This window comes from Cinclus cinclus, chromosome 12, assembly GCF_963662255.1.
Source record: "Cinclus cinclus chromosome 12, bCinCin1.1, whole genome shotgun sequence".
Classification (NCBI taxonomy): Eukaryota; Metazoa; Chordata; class Aves; order Passeriformes; family Cinclidae; genus Cinclus; species Cinclus cinclus.
The window spans coordinates 16,232,808-16,249,537 of NC_085057.1; the positions used below are offsets into that span (position 1 = coordinate 16,232,808).

The 16,730-nt window shown below is 49.2% G+C and overlaps 1 protein-coding gene across 1 annotated transcript; it reads right to left on the bottom strand.

Annotated features, from left to right (window-relative positions):
* Positions 1-7,334: 7,334 nt before the first annotated feature.
* On the bottom strand, positions 7,335-15,248 carry C12H3orf18 (chromosome 12 C3orf18 homolog). Its single transcript, XM_062500725.1, has 5 exons — positions 15,219-15,248; positions 11,500-11,895; positions 10,118-10,143; positions 8,484-8,613; positions 7,335-7,533 (listed from the first exon to the last, which is right to left on the bottom strand). Exons 2-5 carry the CDS (start codon positions 11,731-11,733, stop codon positions 7,453-7,455), a joined length of 471 nt encoding a protein of 156 aa, XP_062356709.1. The 5' UTR covers positions 11,734-11,895; positions 15,219-15,248; the 3' UTR covers positions 7,335-7,452.
* Positions 15,249-16,730: the final 1,482 nt, after the last annotated feature.

Below are 16,730 nucleotides of genomic sequence, written 5' to 3' on the forward strand. Positions count from 1 at the left end.
GAGTCTGTGGTCTCATAATGATCTTCTGCTATGGACACAGCCAGAGCTTTGGTCATTGAAGGCTTTGGTGGTTTGGGTTTTTTTTTTTTTTTTTTTTTTTTTTCCCTCCTGGGTGACAATTTTTGAGGTGCTGCACCAGGGAGGGGATGGGAGGGTACATGTGCATCTCATGTGCTTGCCCATCCTGTAAGTTGTGCACTGCACAGTTCTGAGTGGGAAAGAGATCTGCCCTGGGCTTCATGTCTGCAGTATTCAGATGAATTGCTGAAATAAACGCTGACTCTGTCTGCTGTGGAGAAAATCAAGATATACGAAGAAATTAATTAGAAATAAGCAGGATCTGTAAGCCTCCTGTGGGACAGAGCTGCTTTAAAGCCAGCTGGTTTTTCCCATGGCCTTTACCTGAGCATCTAGCTCTGGTTTTCCCAAGGCACTGGTTATGGGGGACTCCAGGTCTAAGAGCAGGCAGGAGTTTCTTTATAGATTAGGCTCTATGTTGCTACCTATAGATGCTGCCAGTCATAACTCCAGCATTAACATTTCTGTTTTTCTGAGTCAGGAAGCATTTGGGCTTTTTTTCTGTGAGTACCATTACTGAAGGATCGATCAATCTCATTTCATAGGCTCCTAAGCCACAGTGGCAGATGTGGTTTGTCTGAGCAACTCTTCTTAGCTAATGAACTGTAGATGTGAGGGGGAAGGAGGTTGCTTTAAGGTAGAATTTCCAAGAGCAAGTGCAAAGCCCAGAAGCAGCCTTGGGGTCTTGCTCCTTTTTGTCTGTCTTGCTATCCCTGCGTTCTTTTCCATACATGTCTTGTCTCACTTTGCTGCCTTGATGGTCACCTCAGCTCCCCTGAAAGCCAGGGGTGAGGCATAGATCACAACAAGCCTGTGTAGCCAGAAACATTCCCCACTCAGACCGTTTCCAGACATTCTACGCATCAGCTTCCCCGGTGTTTAATATTTGGAGGGCACTTTGGGTACTTGGTGTCTCATGAGAATTTAAGGAAATATGTAATTGCTGTCAGCAGAGGTGGTTGATGAGTGTTTGCAGAGCAGAAACCAGACAATTCCACACAGACTGTCACTTCTGGGCCCTCAGTAGACTCATGCTGAGCCCTGCTTCCAGGGAAGCCATTTGTGTCAGGAGCTCCATTTAGCTGCTCTAAGAGCAGTGGGAATGTTTTGAAGACCTTTGGTTGTTGGGGAGTGGATCCTTGTCACCTCTCAACCTTGTGCTGGCTCTGTAAAGAGTACTGGGCAGCAGGGCTCTTGGGCCCAAAGCTCTAACCCTTTCTCTCCTGTGATCTTTCCTTTAGGCATCACTGGAAAAGATGCTTCCAGGTCCAGCAAAACCACTGGTCTTAGGAGATGTCTTGAGTAACATCCTTGCTGCAGCTCAGTAGTGTCCTACCTGTTCATGTCTTGCTGAAGCCAGAGGACTGGAAAGCAAATGGGACTTTTAATGTTGTATTTCAGATTCTTCATTTGTGATAATTTTAGCCAAGTTCTCTCCTGTTGCCTATGGACTTCCTTACCCCAAACATCCAAACAAGGACTTGGGGGAAGAAATGGCAAGTGCCTTGTTGGACAGATGCCTTTTACAGTTCATAGTCTATCTTTGAGTATAATAATTTCTCTTTAATAAAAATACTTGGATAACATGGTGCCTTGCCCTGCCACAGAGAGCAGTACTTCAACAGAAGTTCACTCTGCAATACAGATGCAGGAAAGGAAATACATTTACACAGCTAATGGCTGAGCTTGTCTGCCATATCACATCTAGCAGATTGGTGGAGCAGTGCCACTAGTTAAGTTTTGCTGTGTTGCCCATAGGGACAGCCTTTGAGTCTTTTCTTGACTGCTTCAGAAAGAAAAACCTTCATGGCATTTCCAGCTTGCCCTGTGCTGATGTTCCAGTGGCCAGTAACTTGCATGCTTTAGGGGAAGGTTTGTACCCTGATGTCTTAGGGATTGATTCTGAGATTTTTATCTTAATGTGATCAGCTCAGGGCCTTCTCCTATAACTTCTTCTGGCCTGGTGGCTCTCCCCTCGAGTTTGATAGCAGCTCCAAGTGCACAGTGCTTACAAGCTTAGTCACAGCCACTGGATTTCATGCCTTCAAAGAAGTGTCTGTAAAGAGCCAGTAATACAAAAGTTGCTTCCTTGCTGCAGAGCCTTGGGATTCAATTTAAATTAGTTTAAATTCAGTCTCTAACATGCATCTGTGGGGTCCTCTAGTGTTCCAACTATGCAAATAAAAGCTGCTGATAGTTTTGTTTTGGGAGACAGCAGTAGCCTTTTGGTTTGAGATTGTTGCTGGCTACTCTGTTTCACACTGTTTCCCGATTTGTGCTTTTGGTGTCAAGGCTGAACTTGTTAAATTCTGAGGAATTGAGGGTATTTTCAATATCCAGTCGCAAATAGTGAAATCCCAGTGGTATTTTCCATCTCCTGGATATTCTGCCTGCCTATTAAAGGGACAAAGTAGGTATTTCAATTATCTCTGACAGGATGTAAAATTGGCTAGCTAGAGTGGTAAATATTTAAACAGAACATAATTTGCTTTAAATTTATGGTGATGCATAGTAGAAACCCATGAAATGGCTGTATATATTGAACTCATTTATTTTATTTTCCATTGGAGTTCTGTTCCCTTGGCAAGTATTTATTTAACACAAGAAAATGTATACAGAATTAAGAAGGGCTGATTGGAGTGACAATGGGGGGAAAAGTGTTTTGTTGGGTTTTTTCCATTTTGGGTAATTTTGTCCAGTCCACCCAGTTTAGTACTGATGAGTCCTGATCCCATTAATTCTTCTTAGTAGTGATGAGAGTCCCAGCCCTAATTCTGTGTAGTGTCTGATTTGCTCTAAGGGTACTCTCTTGTGTATGTGGCTTGGTGGTCACAGCAGAAAACTAGTCTCTGTGCCTCCACTACCAAATAGCTGAGAAATCAAGGACTAAATGGATTAGATCACAGGGACTGACCTAAATCCTGTGCTATAGAATGAGCTGTGTTGCCAGATACAAGGAGGAGTTTGACCCCCAGCTCCTGCTGTGGGGATAACTCCAGGTGGGACATGACACAAGTGACTCTGTACTTGTTGATGGTTACATGAGAATGTGCAACTGGTGCTCCCCTAAATTCTGCTGCTCTTCGATGCACATACAAGTTGAACTGCAGTTCATACCTGCATTCAAAGGCCTCTCCAGTAGCAGACCAAAATATTTTGCCATCTTCTGGGCCTGACTTTCAGTTGAATTGGCAGGTTCAGTACTCTGTTTGCAAGGCTGTACTGCCTATTTAATTAACCCCTGCTACCTGAGAGCAATAGCTGTTGCAGGGTGAGACTGGAACTTCAGCTTCTAAATGGATTAGGGATTGCATCTGTAAGAGACTCAAGCTTTTCCTGTGACATCAGTCAGTCCTTTCTCAGCTGGTGGCATGGAATAGGGGGGCAAACTGCCTTGGCTAGATGGTAAATCCATCTGCTTTAGGTCAGCAGTGTTCCTCTGGGAAATGCATACAAAGTACTTCTCTTAAAAAAAAAAAAAAAACACGAAAAAATTTAGTCTTTGCTACTTCTTAATGCTCTGCTAAAAAAATCACAGTAAAGAACTTGTTTCCATAAAAATGCAAGTGCTGGAAGAAAACTAACAGAATTCCACTCTTTTAGGAGCTCTTCTGTGTGTAGTTGAAACCATGTTCAGCTTCCATGTTTATGGAGAGAATTAGAATGGAAGTCAATGTCTGTGAGAGGTGGGCAAAATTCCAGACATTGTCAGGGAGCTAGGTTCTCACACTGGATCACTGGGATTGCCTTTTTTGAAATTATTTTTGTTATTCCCTATAGCTGATTACCTTTTCTGTGTAGACAAACCTACCTCTAGGCAAGTGCATGTCAAATGTTTTTAAGCTCAGGCAGTTTTGGTCTGACTTAGCCAAAAATTAAGAGGTCATTACAATTGGTTAAACCACAGGAGGTGAGCAAGGTTTGCTGTCTAGCAAAGTTTGGAAGTTTCCCCTAAATGGTTTTGATGAAGGCATAGAGACTGTTGGCAACTTGCAAATTAGCCTTGAAGTTTGTTTTAAATAAAGGTATTAAACAAAAGCTCCTCAGATTCCTGCTTTGCCTCTTCCTTGTGCAACACCCTCAGCACACATACACACATTGCTGAACAAGGTGAGTGTCTCCTGACCTGGAATTTTGGGGATTACGAACAAAAATTTTTTCATCCAGGAGCAGCCCCAGATGGATAGGAAAACAAGAAATAATGAGCATGAGGAATCACACATGGAGAAAACCAGTCAGGCTTCTAAACCCAGATGTGTTTAGTGGGTGCTTAATTCCATCACTTTTGTGTGTCTTGGAGGCTTGAGTGGAACACAGGCCAGTTCTGCTTCATGTGTACACCCAGAAGTCTGCACAGTTGAGTCTGTTTCTCCCCTACATTGTTCTGTAGTCTATACAGCTGTTGAGCTTTTCATACAATTAATTCTCTGCTTGTGCCTTGCTTCCTCAGTTCATCTGACAGCTTTCCTAACTAGTCCCAAGTTTTGGGACTGTGGGCCAGATGAGACAGCAGCAAATCTGAAATTTATCAACAATGTCCTCATGTTCTGTTCCCCTCGGTGTGGGCAGAGCTGCAGGTGAGCTGATGAACCCCTGGATTGTACAGGAATTCAGCTTAAGGATAAATTGTGATTTCTTTTTGTATTCTGGATGCCCAGATGTTCCTGTCCTCTTGACTACTCCAGCTAGCCTTTCTGAAGAGATCTGAGTTTGTGCTGTAGAATGCTAAACTTAGACCCCCACAGAGCTTCCCCTTGCAAGTTTTTCACATTTAGTTCAGTTTTTGAAAGAGCAGGGTAATTGACTGCACACCACTTACCAGCAGATACTGGGGCTACACTCCGGCAGTTTCTGTGGGAAAATGCAAATGACAGGGGGAAAAGACAATCACACTAGACTTTCATGTAAATAGTTTAATTATATTTCATTGCTTTAAAACACAGAAACACTTGAATTAAATTACATCATAATGCTTCTGCTAAATTATACATCCAAGAACTGAGAGGAGGTGCTAGGGAACTAAAAGAATACTCCAGTATGAGCCCAGCAATTACCCATAATATTCTTTTAGTCTTACTGTCTGTACTTCTTTACTCTAAGGGCAGTCATCACAGGCCAAAGCCTACCATCACAGGGAGAAGGTTTCAGCAGAATTCCTCTATAGGTGTGTTTGTTGTGTTGCATCACATGGAGCTGGGAGAAGGGCACACACTGGCCTGACACATTGAAGAAACAGTTCAGCTCATGCTTGCTTTTTGTGGAGTTTATAACAACCACTGAACTTCCAGTCCTAAGAGTTCTGGGGAAAGTGCTGCAATTTAAGATAGCTGAATGCTCCTCCTGCCACATGCATCCCTGTGCTGCTGCAGAGCATGGAAAGAGGACAGGCACCAAAGGGAGAAATGAGATGTGTGGCTGTTCTCAGTGAGCACTTACAGGAGCTGGGAACTGTGCGTGTGTGTTGGGAGGTATTTGTCTCTCAGCTGATTGCTGGGAATATCCACAAACTCCAAATTCTAGGGACCTAATTTGCATTACACTGAGTATCTGTACCCATGCACCTTCCTTCCAGCAGCATCCCTAGGGTCATACAGCAGCTGCCTGGGAGTGCCTCCTGCCAGATTTCCTGCCTCTGGACTGGGCTGTTTTCCACACTCCAACCCCTAAAATACTTCCAGAAATCCCTAGTTCTAAAAAGACAGCTGGATACTGAAAAACTAAAGCAATTTAGCTCTGCAGAGCTGCCCTGAGGGAAGTTCTGTCAGTGGAAGAGAGAAGGCTGATAAGGAGCTGTGCCCTGCAGGGGTCAGGGGCACGGGCCCAGGAAAGAGTCTGCATTTAATGAATATGGGAAAAACAATCATACAGAGGAAGGAAATAAAATATTTAGGAGAACAAAGCATGTGATACCTGAATTGCCACTCTGAAACAACTCTTTGCATAAAGCTTTAGATCTGCATTCAGATTTTGGCTTGCCCCGATTCCCTTTTAACTGGTGCTGTGTATGGAATAAAATCTGATTGACAAATGCCTGTAAACACACATAGATCAGGAGGTGATCAGGGCAGGGCTGGGCACTGATGCTGGTCCCTGGCTGCTCTGCTGGCCTGCAGCTCTCCAGGCCAGTGCCCACCAAAAGGAGCCAACAGGCCCCCATACTGCACTGCCACATGCCAAGGTGGCCAGACACCCTTTGAACTCTCTTCCTTCTGCAGCCCTGAAGGATACACAGGCAGACAGATGCTTCAGGGCTACAGGGAAACCCCTGGCTTACCTGTCTAGTCCCACCTACCTGTTCCTAGCAGGCAACTCAAGCAGAGGCTAACGCAAAGCTCTGTTCCCTTCAGCAGGAAGAAGAGAATGTTCTGACTGCAGGTCCTGGCAGGTAAGGAAGTACAAACCAGCTGTTAGTCATCTCTGGGGGCAGACATTGGGCTGCTGTTGAGCCAATACAAGTTTTTCCTTTTTTTAAAGAAAGTATTTCAATGCTTAATCTTTCCTGGATAACACTCTATACTATAGAAACTTCCCTGAGCCAAAGCAGGAGGGGATAAATGGTACTGGAACCCTAGTTCTGCTCAACTCCTCTTTGTGGCTCAAGCACTGTTGTTCCTAGCTTAGCAGCAGGGCTCACATAGCCAGACAGTGACAGTCCCTGCCTCTGTGTGAAATCTCTGTCTATACAGTCACTCCAATTTGAGATATTCAGCTACTTCCTTAGTTGTTATCGGCCAAATGTTCACTGTTTCACTTTCTGAAGCCAGTGAATTCCCTGTGCTTCAACATCACCCTGGTGCATATTTATCAACAGCCACAGGCCTGGGAGGGGATAATCCTGTGGTTGTGCTCTCCCTGCTGTGCCCCAGGTCATCCCTCAGCTGGGACAGGCAGCTCTCCTGGCTCTAAGAGGCTTTGCCACCAGTCCCCGGGCAGAGCTGTGGTCACTGCACAGAGAGGCTCATCCGTCCCTTTCCTTGGAGCCTGGGCACACCCAGTGGAGAAGGTCTCTGAAATGTGCACCTCTCTCCTTCCCTCACCCAGAGAGCACAGATCTGTGCTCTGACAGGTTAGCCTACACAAAGCAGGCACTGTCCCTAAGCACAAAGCTTGGTAGGTGGTGTCAGGCAGTGCCAGCCCAGAAACTGGAGCTCAGGACCTTACAGTGGTAACACACACACACACACACACCAGAAAATCACCACTGCCCTTACAAAGGGTTTGCTTCCCAGAGCGCTGGCACTTCCCGTGCCCGTTTGTAACACAAACCAACAGGTGAGCAGCTGGGCTCAGTGGATCAGCCATGCTTGAGGGAAGTCACTGCTTTGTTGGCTTCACCCTCGTTCTGAGCAGGATCCGGAGCAGGGCAGGTCCCGGTCATGCATTGATGGCGTTGGCCACGTCAGTGAACACGAGGCGGCTGGGTCTCTGCAGGGCTCCCTGGCTCGGCAGCAGCACCTGCAGGGGAGCACCGGAGCTCAGAGCCAGCACTGCGGCCTTGGCTCAGGGCTGCACGCTTGGAACTGCATTCACCCCTTCCAGGGGAGGCTGCCTGGCTAACAAGGCATTAACAAGGCTGTGACAGGAAAATACAACGGGCTGGAGAATAAGTCAGCGCGTCCTTGCCAGTTTAAAATCCCCACATCATTGGATTACTGGGTCTCACTATTTATATATACAAGGCAGCATGAAAAGGCTCGAGATACCAAGAAGGCCTGGAAATGTGCCATTGCCTGAACTTGTGCTGTTGTTTTAGACTCTGTCTTTCTACAATGAATCTTCAAACTCTTGTACTTCCCAAGCATTAGCTAGAGGGATCTGAGATATCCTGCTGGCCAGTTCCTGGAGAGGATGATGCTGGTTTTACTGGGCTGAGGTTAACTCTGGCCTTAAAATTTCCCCCCTTTACTACCTCCAGGTAAGCCCCCCGTTTCCTGGATGGGAAAAGCAGAGAATGACATAGGCAACACAGAGCAGCTGGAGAGGAATGCATGAAAGGAAAGGTATGTCTGCTCCAAGCACAGGCTGTGTCACTGGGTAAGAGACACCCATTCCAACCATCCCTGCTGGCTCTTTTAAAAGGCTTTTTATATGGTGCTGGTGACAAAGGGAACAGACAACACTGTGAAGCTGGACCCAAACAGTGGTGAGAAGCCCTTCCTTCAAGCATCTCCTACCTCTTGTTACACTGGGCAGGAGAGAGCCTCCTGTCAAAGACCTGCCCGACTCCTCAGTCTACCCTAAGCACTGCAAAATGCTCAAGTCTCCAGAGCTGGCAGAGATGGAGAAGTCCTCATGAAGCTTTACATGGCTTCCCTACCCAGCAGCCCTACAAAATCTCCTTGGCCCTATAAGAAAGCAGTGCAGGTGGCAGTGGCTGCAGTGACACTTGTGGTGGTTGTGCCTACCTTGCTCTGTGATGCCTGGGAAGATGCTGCATCTCGCCCATGTTCCAGCAGCTCCTGCTCCAGCTCATCCTGTTCCTCGGTGGGGTCAAAGTTGTACATGGGCATGAGCTGGTGCCGTAGCTTCTCCAACCTGCCCGTGGGAAGGGAGGGAAAGGGCTGGTTGAGAAGGACAGGGCTCAGGCTGCTTCCCCACCCCACTGCTGAGGCTTTTTGCAGGCTGCTTCTCCTGCTGCACAGGGATTCTGCTCCTGTGGCTCATGCTGGATGAGGCCAAGAACCTACTATACACAGCTGGCACGAGTAGAAGACACCCAGAGTGCAGTTACAGGGATTAATTGCCATCACTAATCTATGTTGGCAGACATTTACACACTGAGGAATCAGGATTTAAGTTCCTGCAGACCTTAAAAGATTAGGCTTTACGTGGAGGGACAAAAGAAACAGTAGAACATACTGGCTTGGCATTGTGTGACTTCTCCCCCTGTCCCTCTGCCCACACCAGCCCATCCTGCCATGTCAGTCTGCCAGCAGCAGTTCACTTCAAGCTCCAGTGGCCCAAGAGTACTTTTAACTTTGGAGCTGAAGTACATAAAATTAAACAGAAAATAATAAACAATAAACAGAAAATAGGAAAGAGAGATTCTCACAGGGATCTGATGCCTGTGGACACTGTTCCTACTCTTGTATCATTGCTCCAAGAGACAGAACTATGAACTATTACTCAAAGGGTCTCCTCAGAGATGGATGATGGATGGGGTGGCTCCTGGGAAAACATTGAGTCCTGCCTCTGGCTGTAGCTCAGTTTTGGAGTAGAAGGAAACACACAAGCAGTTACTGGCAGTGCCACCACAAATATCTATTTTGGCAAGTGTTAGGATGACACATTCTTCCCCTGCTTCTCTATGGACTTACCAGTACAGCCATTATCTCCAGTAGTGCTACTTCCACAGGCTGAGCACTGGCTGCTCCTGCAGAAGCACCCAGACCTAGGCTTTGGGGTTGGGCTTGGAAATTTTAGAGTGGGCAGCAGCACTTTGTGGAAATCTGTGGCCTGGCTAGGCCTGTCCCAAGGAGTCAGGGAGGGAGGAGGTACCACAGCTTATGGATCTTCACCCAAGTCCCTGCTGTGAGACTGAAGAATCAATACATGATTCCCCCTGCATGCTCCTCTCCTGTTTTCAGCCAGGAGCTTAGCAAGGAAATGAAGACATTAACTCCTGGGCTGAAGCTCCATCTCTGCACTGTGTTGCTGCCAGTTGATTTCACTGCCTGGGCTGCCAGAAAACACAGGAATCTGGGAATGACTGAAACCTGAGATCCACACCTTTCATGACGGAGTTCCCAGCTTCTTTATACACCCATAGCCCTCTCCTCTGTTTTGATGCATCTCATAGGTGAAGTGTGATGTGTTTGCAGGTTCCCTGACCTCCTCCTGCTCAGCCTTATTCTCCTTCCAAAGCTGTGGACAAGTCTTTGCACTGTGGTGTCAGAGGGATGCCCAATCCCAGGAGGGCAGTGTCCCAGCCTGGGTCACACCATGTTCTCACACAGCCATCGCTTACACTCTCCCCAGCTCCTGAGCTTGCTCTGCATTTTGAAGCACCGAGTTCCCTTCAGTCAGTAACAGATCTTACCTCTTTCTCTTCCTGATGTACAGAACCTGAAGGAGAAAAAGAAGCATCATTACAGCACTCCCAGTAGGATGTGGAATAGCTAATGAGAGAAATTTTGAGCACACGTGAAAGAGGTAGACAAGGTTGTTGTCCCTGTGCACCAAAGTGGGGGAAGGGAGAAGTGACAATGAAAATGATACTTCATATGCATCATGCTGAGCTTGGCAGCACATCATTTCTGACACTAAGTGCTCAGTGGCCTGTTATTAGGTGTGTTAGTAGGAGTAAGAGTATTAGGTGTATTATCAGGTGTAGCTCAGCACAGTTCTGTGGCTGCAGGACATATGTTGCAATTTAAGAGTGCATGAAAAAGCTTCCCTTTGTGGTTTTCATGTGTAGATTTCCTACAGTGCAGAAGTGCTGCTACCCCCTCCCCACAACAAAGGGAAGAAGCAAAGAGGGAGGGCATGCTCAGGGACTTGCCTCTGTCAGCCTGTGCTGGGAAGAAAAGAGAGGCTTTGGGCCTCCACAGCCTTGTTCTGGGAACTATGAATGCTGGATGCTGCTTTTGGGAACTTTTGACTGTTTCCAGGTTTTCTCAGGGGCTTTTGTAAACCTCCTCCTGGGGCCTGCAATGAAATTCTGCAGTAGGCTCCTCTGATGGCTGTATTACTGAAGCCCTTCCTCATACAAGGAATGGGAGCTTGCTGCTACCTTCTGTTCTCTGTTGGCAGGGAAATGATCTGGTTACATAAAAGGAGAGCTGCAGCCCTTGCACTACCTATGGTGGGCCCAGAACTAGGGTTACTGAAAGCTTCTGCGACAGCATTAATGGCAAGGTTAGTGCCAAACACACCAAACCCTCAAGGACTGATACCCGGCCTGCAGAACCTTGGAAATGCAGTCCAGGGTGAGTCTTGCTGAGATGGATTCAGGCCACTTTAATTCAAAACTAATTACCCCATGTACACAGGGAGGACTAACATGGTTTCAACTCAAGTCTGCTTGAGAAGTTAATATGGATAAACATTCTTGTGGGACCAAGAGAAGGTTCAAATCTATCCTGCTCTTCCCGGTAACCAGTCAGAACAGAATCTGCTTTTTTTCCTTTTAATTGAACTTCGTATTCCTATTAAAAACAAATACTGATACCACATATGGCTGCTTCTAGGCCTGCTGAGCATTCATTCCATTCGGACCAGACCTCAGAGAGACTGCAGAAATACTGCAGCACTTGATAAAGGCCTTAAAAAGGAAGGAATCTCAGGAACTATCAGTTCCCAGCAGTTTTGGGTGAGACTTTAATAGAACGCAAATAAATTATTCAGTGCTAAAATCAGTCCTACAACCTCTAGCCACCCTCCACCCTCAAGACACAGGAATGTTTAGCTGGGCTGCCTTACCATTGCTACAGCCAACCCAATCACTGTCAGGATCCCAAAGGAAAGCAGCATGGTGCTCATGCCAGGTCCAGTGCTGGCCGTATCTGGGACTTTGGTGCTGTTGAAACTGGTAGTCTCAGGGCTTATGGTGGGTGTTTGTGGTACAGTCACACCCAGAGCTGTCTCTGGCTCTGGCTTGGCCATGGTGGGGGTGCTGTGATGCAAGTCATGCACAGAGGGTGAGCTGGAGCTCATCCTGCCAGTTCTTGGTAGGTCCTGTTACCAAGCTGTTGTCCTCTCCCATCAGCTACAGAAGTGCAAAGCTGCCCTTCCAATCGAGGGCCCTCATGTGAAACCTCTCCTGCAGCATCACCACTGATGGGTTTTCTTCGGGGTAGAAACCACACTGGACTCAGCCTAGGAGAGAATGAGCACAAATGAACAGTGTGGAGCTCTTGGAGACAGACACAACCTTTCCCACAGCTCCCCAGTTCACGACCACAGTTTTTGAATACCTGCTCAAAATAAGAAAAACATTTTATGAGCATACTGAGAGCCCCCCCAGTCATGCCTGATTCACCTGGAGTTGGTAATAACTCTCCCCTCACTACTCCAGCTCTGCCTCCTTGCAGTCACTTGGAGATCTGTGTGAGGACAACCTCAGAACTCTCGTCTCTGGTATGCCCCAGGCTGAACCAGGTGGTTTCCATCTGCCCCAGGACAGAGCATTTTCCTACTTCTGTCTCTTTAATTTTTGGAAAGTTGCATTGATCCCCTTCTCAGTGGGAACATACCTAATAAAATGACACTCAGCTGTGAGGCATCCATATCTCAGGATGCTTTTTACTGAATCAAAAGTAGGAGTTCCCTGTTGTGGTGGGTCCTTGCACTATCCATTGGCCCACTGCTGCTCATCCCATGTGCTCTGCAAGGGGTGGGTTTCATCAGTCCTCCATCTAAAGACACCAAGGTTCTCAATCCCCCATGAAACCACCCACTCAAGCTTAGTCATGCACTGGCAATTACCAATATTAATTTTTAAATTAGTCCAGTTTTGGATTCTAGTTGTGAAATTTGATAGATCTGTTCATGCTGAGAACATGAAAGGCTTTAATTGATTCATGCAATATTGTGCAAATGATCAAGAGTTGCAAAACACCATGGGATGAACCCATGGGAAATATTTGCACACTTTGTTTATAAAAGCACGGTATGTAATTTTTTAGGCTTCCATGAAAACACAGCTACCTCTGGAGCTGAGCTGACCTGAGAACTTCTGTAGCAGTTCTCTGGTAACTTCCCTGCAGTTTAGCAGACATTACATCTCTGGGCTGGAATGCAGCTGGGATAGAGGGGTTAGTGAGCTCTGAATAGAAAAAGATGTGCCTGCAAAGAGAAATGAGCCATTGTTCTGCTCCACTCTGTTCTATTCCAGGCAAGGTTACTGTGGAGTTCCCACAACTGTAGTGCCTTACTGCCGCCCACAACTGCAGGAAGCAGCATGATCATCATCTGCCACTAACAACTGGAGCAGGGAAACCACCCCTGCCAAGCAGTACCAGGCTGTGCTGTGGTCAGTCAGCAGCGGGAGCAGCACCTTGTGCTGCAGCTCCCTGAGCAGGTAAATGCCTTGCCACACATGCAGGGTCTGTGTCAGCCCCCTGGAAACAACTTTGTGAAGTAAAAGGAAATTTCGAAGTGTCTGGGAGACTGTGGGAGCTGTCAAACTCCCTCGAGTTTCCAGAGAAATGCGAATAGTAACAGTTCTGCTCTGGTCTCTCCTAACTTTGTGCTGGGTCACGGGTTCATTGCAGCTGAAGGGGACTGTGCCCTTCACTGACCATTAAACCCTGCACTCTCCTTAAACCACATGGCACCTGGACTTCTCCAGCCATTACTGACCACAGCAGAGCTCAGGTGTAGTGGACACTTGGACACAAAGATGGCAAATTTGAAATCAGTGTCAAAACAGCAGCAGCAACAGCCCAGCAGGGAAAGGGAAGGAATTACTGAGCAGACTGAGCAGCTGCTCAGGCAGAATCCATCAATTTGTGCTATTCAGGGAGACTTTCCATAATGATAATACCTGCTTTTTAAAAAGCCACTACCAATGAAATAAAAAGTGGAAGAAGAGCCTAAGTGAAAGCAGTGAAGCAGGCTCAAGGGCTTTGCAGAGTATGGCTCTAGATCTTGAACAGCTCCTAAATTTTGGAAACAAAATGGGTTAGGCCTTCAACTGGATGTGGTGTCAGTTCTGAAAAACCAGAAAAGGCTGGGTTAAAATGAGCCAGCTGAAAATATGGTTGAGGGAGAATGGGGCCTCTTTTTCTTACTCTTGTTGTCCTGTTCATGCTGAAGGATTTCCATGCCCACAGACCTAGCTCTAAAAGCAGTCCTGTGTCAAGGGTTTCTGACCTGGCTTGGACAAGCACTTCCAGGTTCAGATAGGGCTGTTTCTGCTCCCCAGCCCTTCCTGGTCCAGGATGCAGACAGTCAGGAAGGCTGAGTGCAAGGATGGCCCAGGGCCCACATTTACACAGCAGAGCTCGGGTGGATCATCCTTCCCCACCACCTTCCTTTCCCAGTTGTCATCCTGGTGCTGGAAGTTTGATCTACAGGCTGGGCACACTCCAAGCCTCTGATGGCAGCTGTGGGGCCAGGGACAGGCTACTACCTATCACTGGCAGGTTCCAGCACAGTCCATGCACAAATAGAACAGAAGAGGAACCAGATCCTCATCTGCTGCCAGCTGGCATTGTTCCACTGCCTGCACCAAGAGAGATCCTCATACAGCCAGGACTGCTCTGTGCTGGGCTCTGCTGGGTCTGCTAATGAGGAGAACACATTTGTTTCTCTCTCAAGCCAGCATTTCCAAACTGATCTCTGATAGGTGCTGCTCATTTCTGAGATGCAGAAAATTGTTTTGGGCCCCACCTTGAGCCTTTTCTGAAGTCTTGGTTTTAATGTCTCTGTGCTGCTGTTTCATTTTGGGTGTGACAGGAACAGAGATTTGTGTCACAGGGGTGAAGATGGGTCAGAAGGTCTCTGGATGAAGAATAATAACAAGTATAGTTTCTCCATTACTTCAATATGAAGTATGTCTAGTAATTCAACAATGCAAACAGCACTGTGTTGCTGCTGGCAACGGGATGTGGCTTCCCGGTGGGTGAACTTCTGGCTTCCTCCCCCTCTTCTCCAGAGCCGCCCAGGCTCCGGGGCAGAGGGGAAGCCCCGAGCGTGTGTGCCCGCTGTCCCGGAGTTCCCCGGCTGTCACCGTCCCGCTGTCCGAGAGAGGCACGGTCCCATCCCACGCTGGCCCAGGCACGGGGACCCTCCCCAGCAATGTCACCGCTCCTCTGACCCCGCTCTGACACACGCTGCAATGACAGCGGCCGCCGCGTCCCCGTGCGGGCAGTGCCACCCACCGCTGCCCGGGGGCTCCATCCCTGCGGGAAATCCCTCCTTCCCAACCCCGTGGAGAAGTTTCCAGGCGAAAAACGGGTTACGGGGCCCTTCCCGCTGCCCAGGCGGTGCCGCGGGCTCACAGCCGGCTCCCCGCGCGGCGTTGTCCCCGCTCCGCCGGGACACGGCCGGGCCCCGAGAGGCCGCGGCAGCCCCGCAGCGCCCGCGGGAGGGACGGGACGGCGCAGCCGGACACCCCCGCGGCGCGGCCCGGCCAGGCCCTCCCCGCTCGTCCCAAGAAGCGCCCCCCACGCCGGGGCGGCCGGGCCGGCACTTACTGCTCCCGCCGAGGCGTCCGGTCCCCCGGGGCGCGGGCGGAGCGGCCGCCGGGGCCGCGCCCGGGGCCGCGGGGGCCGGGCCGGGCCGGGCCGGTCCGCTCCGCGCGCACCGCGCTGGCCCCGCCCCGCCGCACGCCGCCTCAGGCCATTGGTCGGCGCGGCTGTCACTCGTGCGCGCGGCGGCGGCGGGCCGGCGGTACGCTCGGAAGCGGCTCCGTATGCGGCCGCTCTTTCACGGCCCTGCCGCGGTCCCGGAGGTGGCTGCCCGCGGTCCCGGTCCCCGAGGCAGTCGGCTGTGCCCCCAGCCCCACTGGGAGCCGGTTGGGCTCCGGGCCCCCGGAGGGAGCTGGCTGTGCCCTCGGCCGCGCCGGGAGCCGTGAGGTGAGGCGTCGCTGTGCGCGCGCTCGCCTCAGAGCGGCCCCGGGCCCGTTCGCGCCCCCTCAGGAGAAGGGAGTCCCCGGCCGTGCTCAGGGTGTTGCATGCGCAGGGAAAGCTGAGGAGCTGGGAGAGGAGCCGCCTCCGGTCCCGGCGCTGCTCATACGGTTCGTCCACGGTAGCGGGTCGGCAGCTCCTGGCTGCTCCCCGCGATGTGGCCGCGGGGCTGTGTGGCGCTGGCTCAGCCGGACGCTGACAGCAGCCGGGACGGGACTGGGGCAGTCCGGTTGCAGCCTTTGCTCAGGTCTGTGAGTGTGGCAGGTCCTTCCCACAGACACGTGTGAACGTGTGACGCTACAAGGAGAGAGAGAGAGCTGGGGCTGGAAGGACCAAACCACGAAACTGCAGGGGGGAAAGGAAATCTTATTATCTGTGTGCAGACAGATAGTCGTACCAAGAAGTAGCATACAGAGACTTCACGTCCGTAGGTGGTCTCCTTTATTAAGAGAGACAAGGATCCACCGGAGAGGGGCCAGCAGAGGGCAACAAAGATATGATGAAGGATCTGGAGTACGTGTCTTAACGAGGAGAGACTGCAGGAGTTGGGCCTGTTTAGTCCAGAGGGAAGTGAGAGGGGATGTCATTAATGCATATAAATATCTCAATAGAGGTTGTCAAGAGAGTGGTGCTCAGCAACAGGATGAAGAATAATGACCATAAAGTAAAACAAAGTTTCACCTCAACATTAAGAAGAGGTGAATCTTTACACTGAGGGTGCCGGGGCACTGGAATAGGCTGCTCGGGGGTCTCATGGAGTCTCCCTCTCTGGAGATATGCTAAACCCATCTGGCCATGTTCCAGTGTCACCTTCCTTGGTTGGGAAGTTGGACGACTGGATGATCTCCAAAGGTCCCTTCTAACCCCAGCAATTCTGCAATCCTGTGCAAATTGTTTCAACCACAGCCAATTAAAGTCTTCTCTGCCTCCCTTAGAATGCTAATGGTTGTTAATGTTTTATTCTTTTAGTGTTTCTCTTGCAGCAGTTAACAGGGCCTTGGAGTGGGAAGCTTCCCAGATAAGTAGTGTCACTGACAGACTTTACATAAAGCAAGTTTTTGTGGGGGCTGTTTGTCTCTC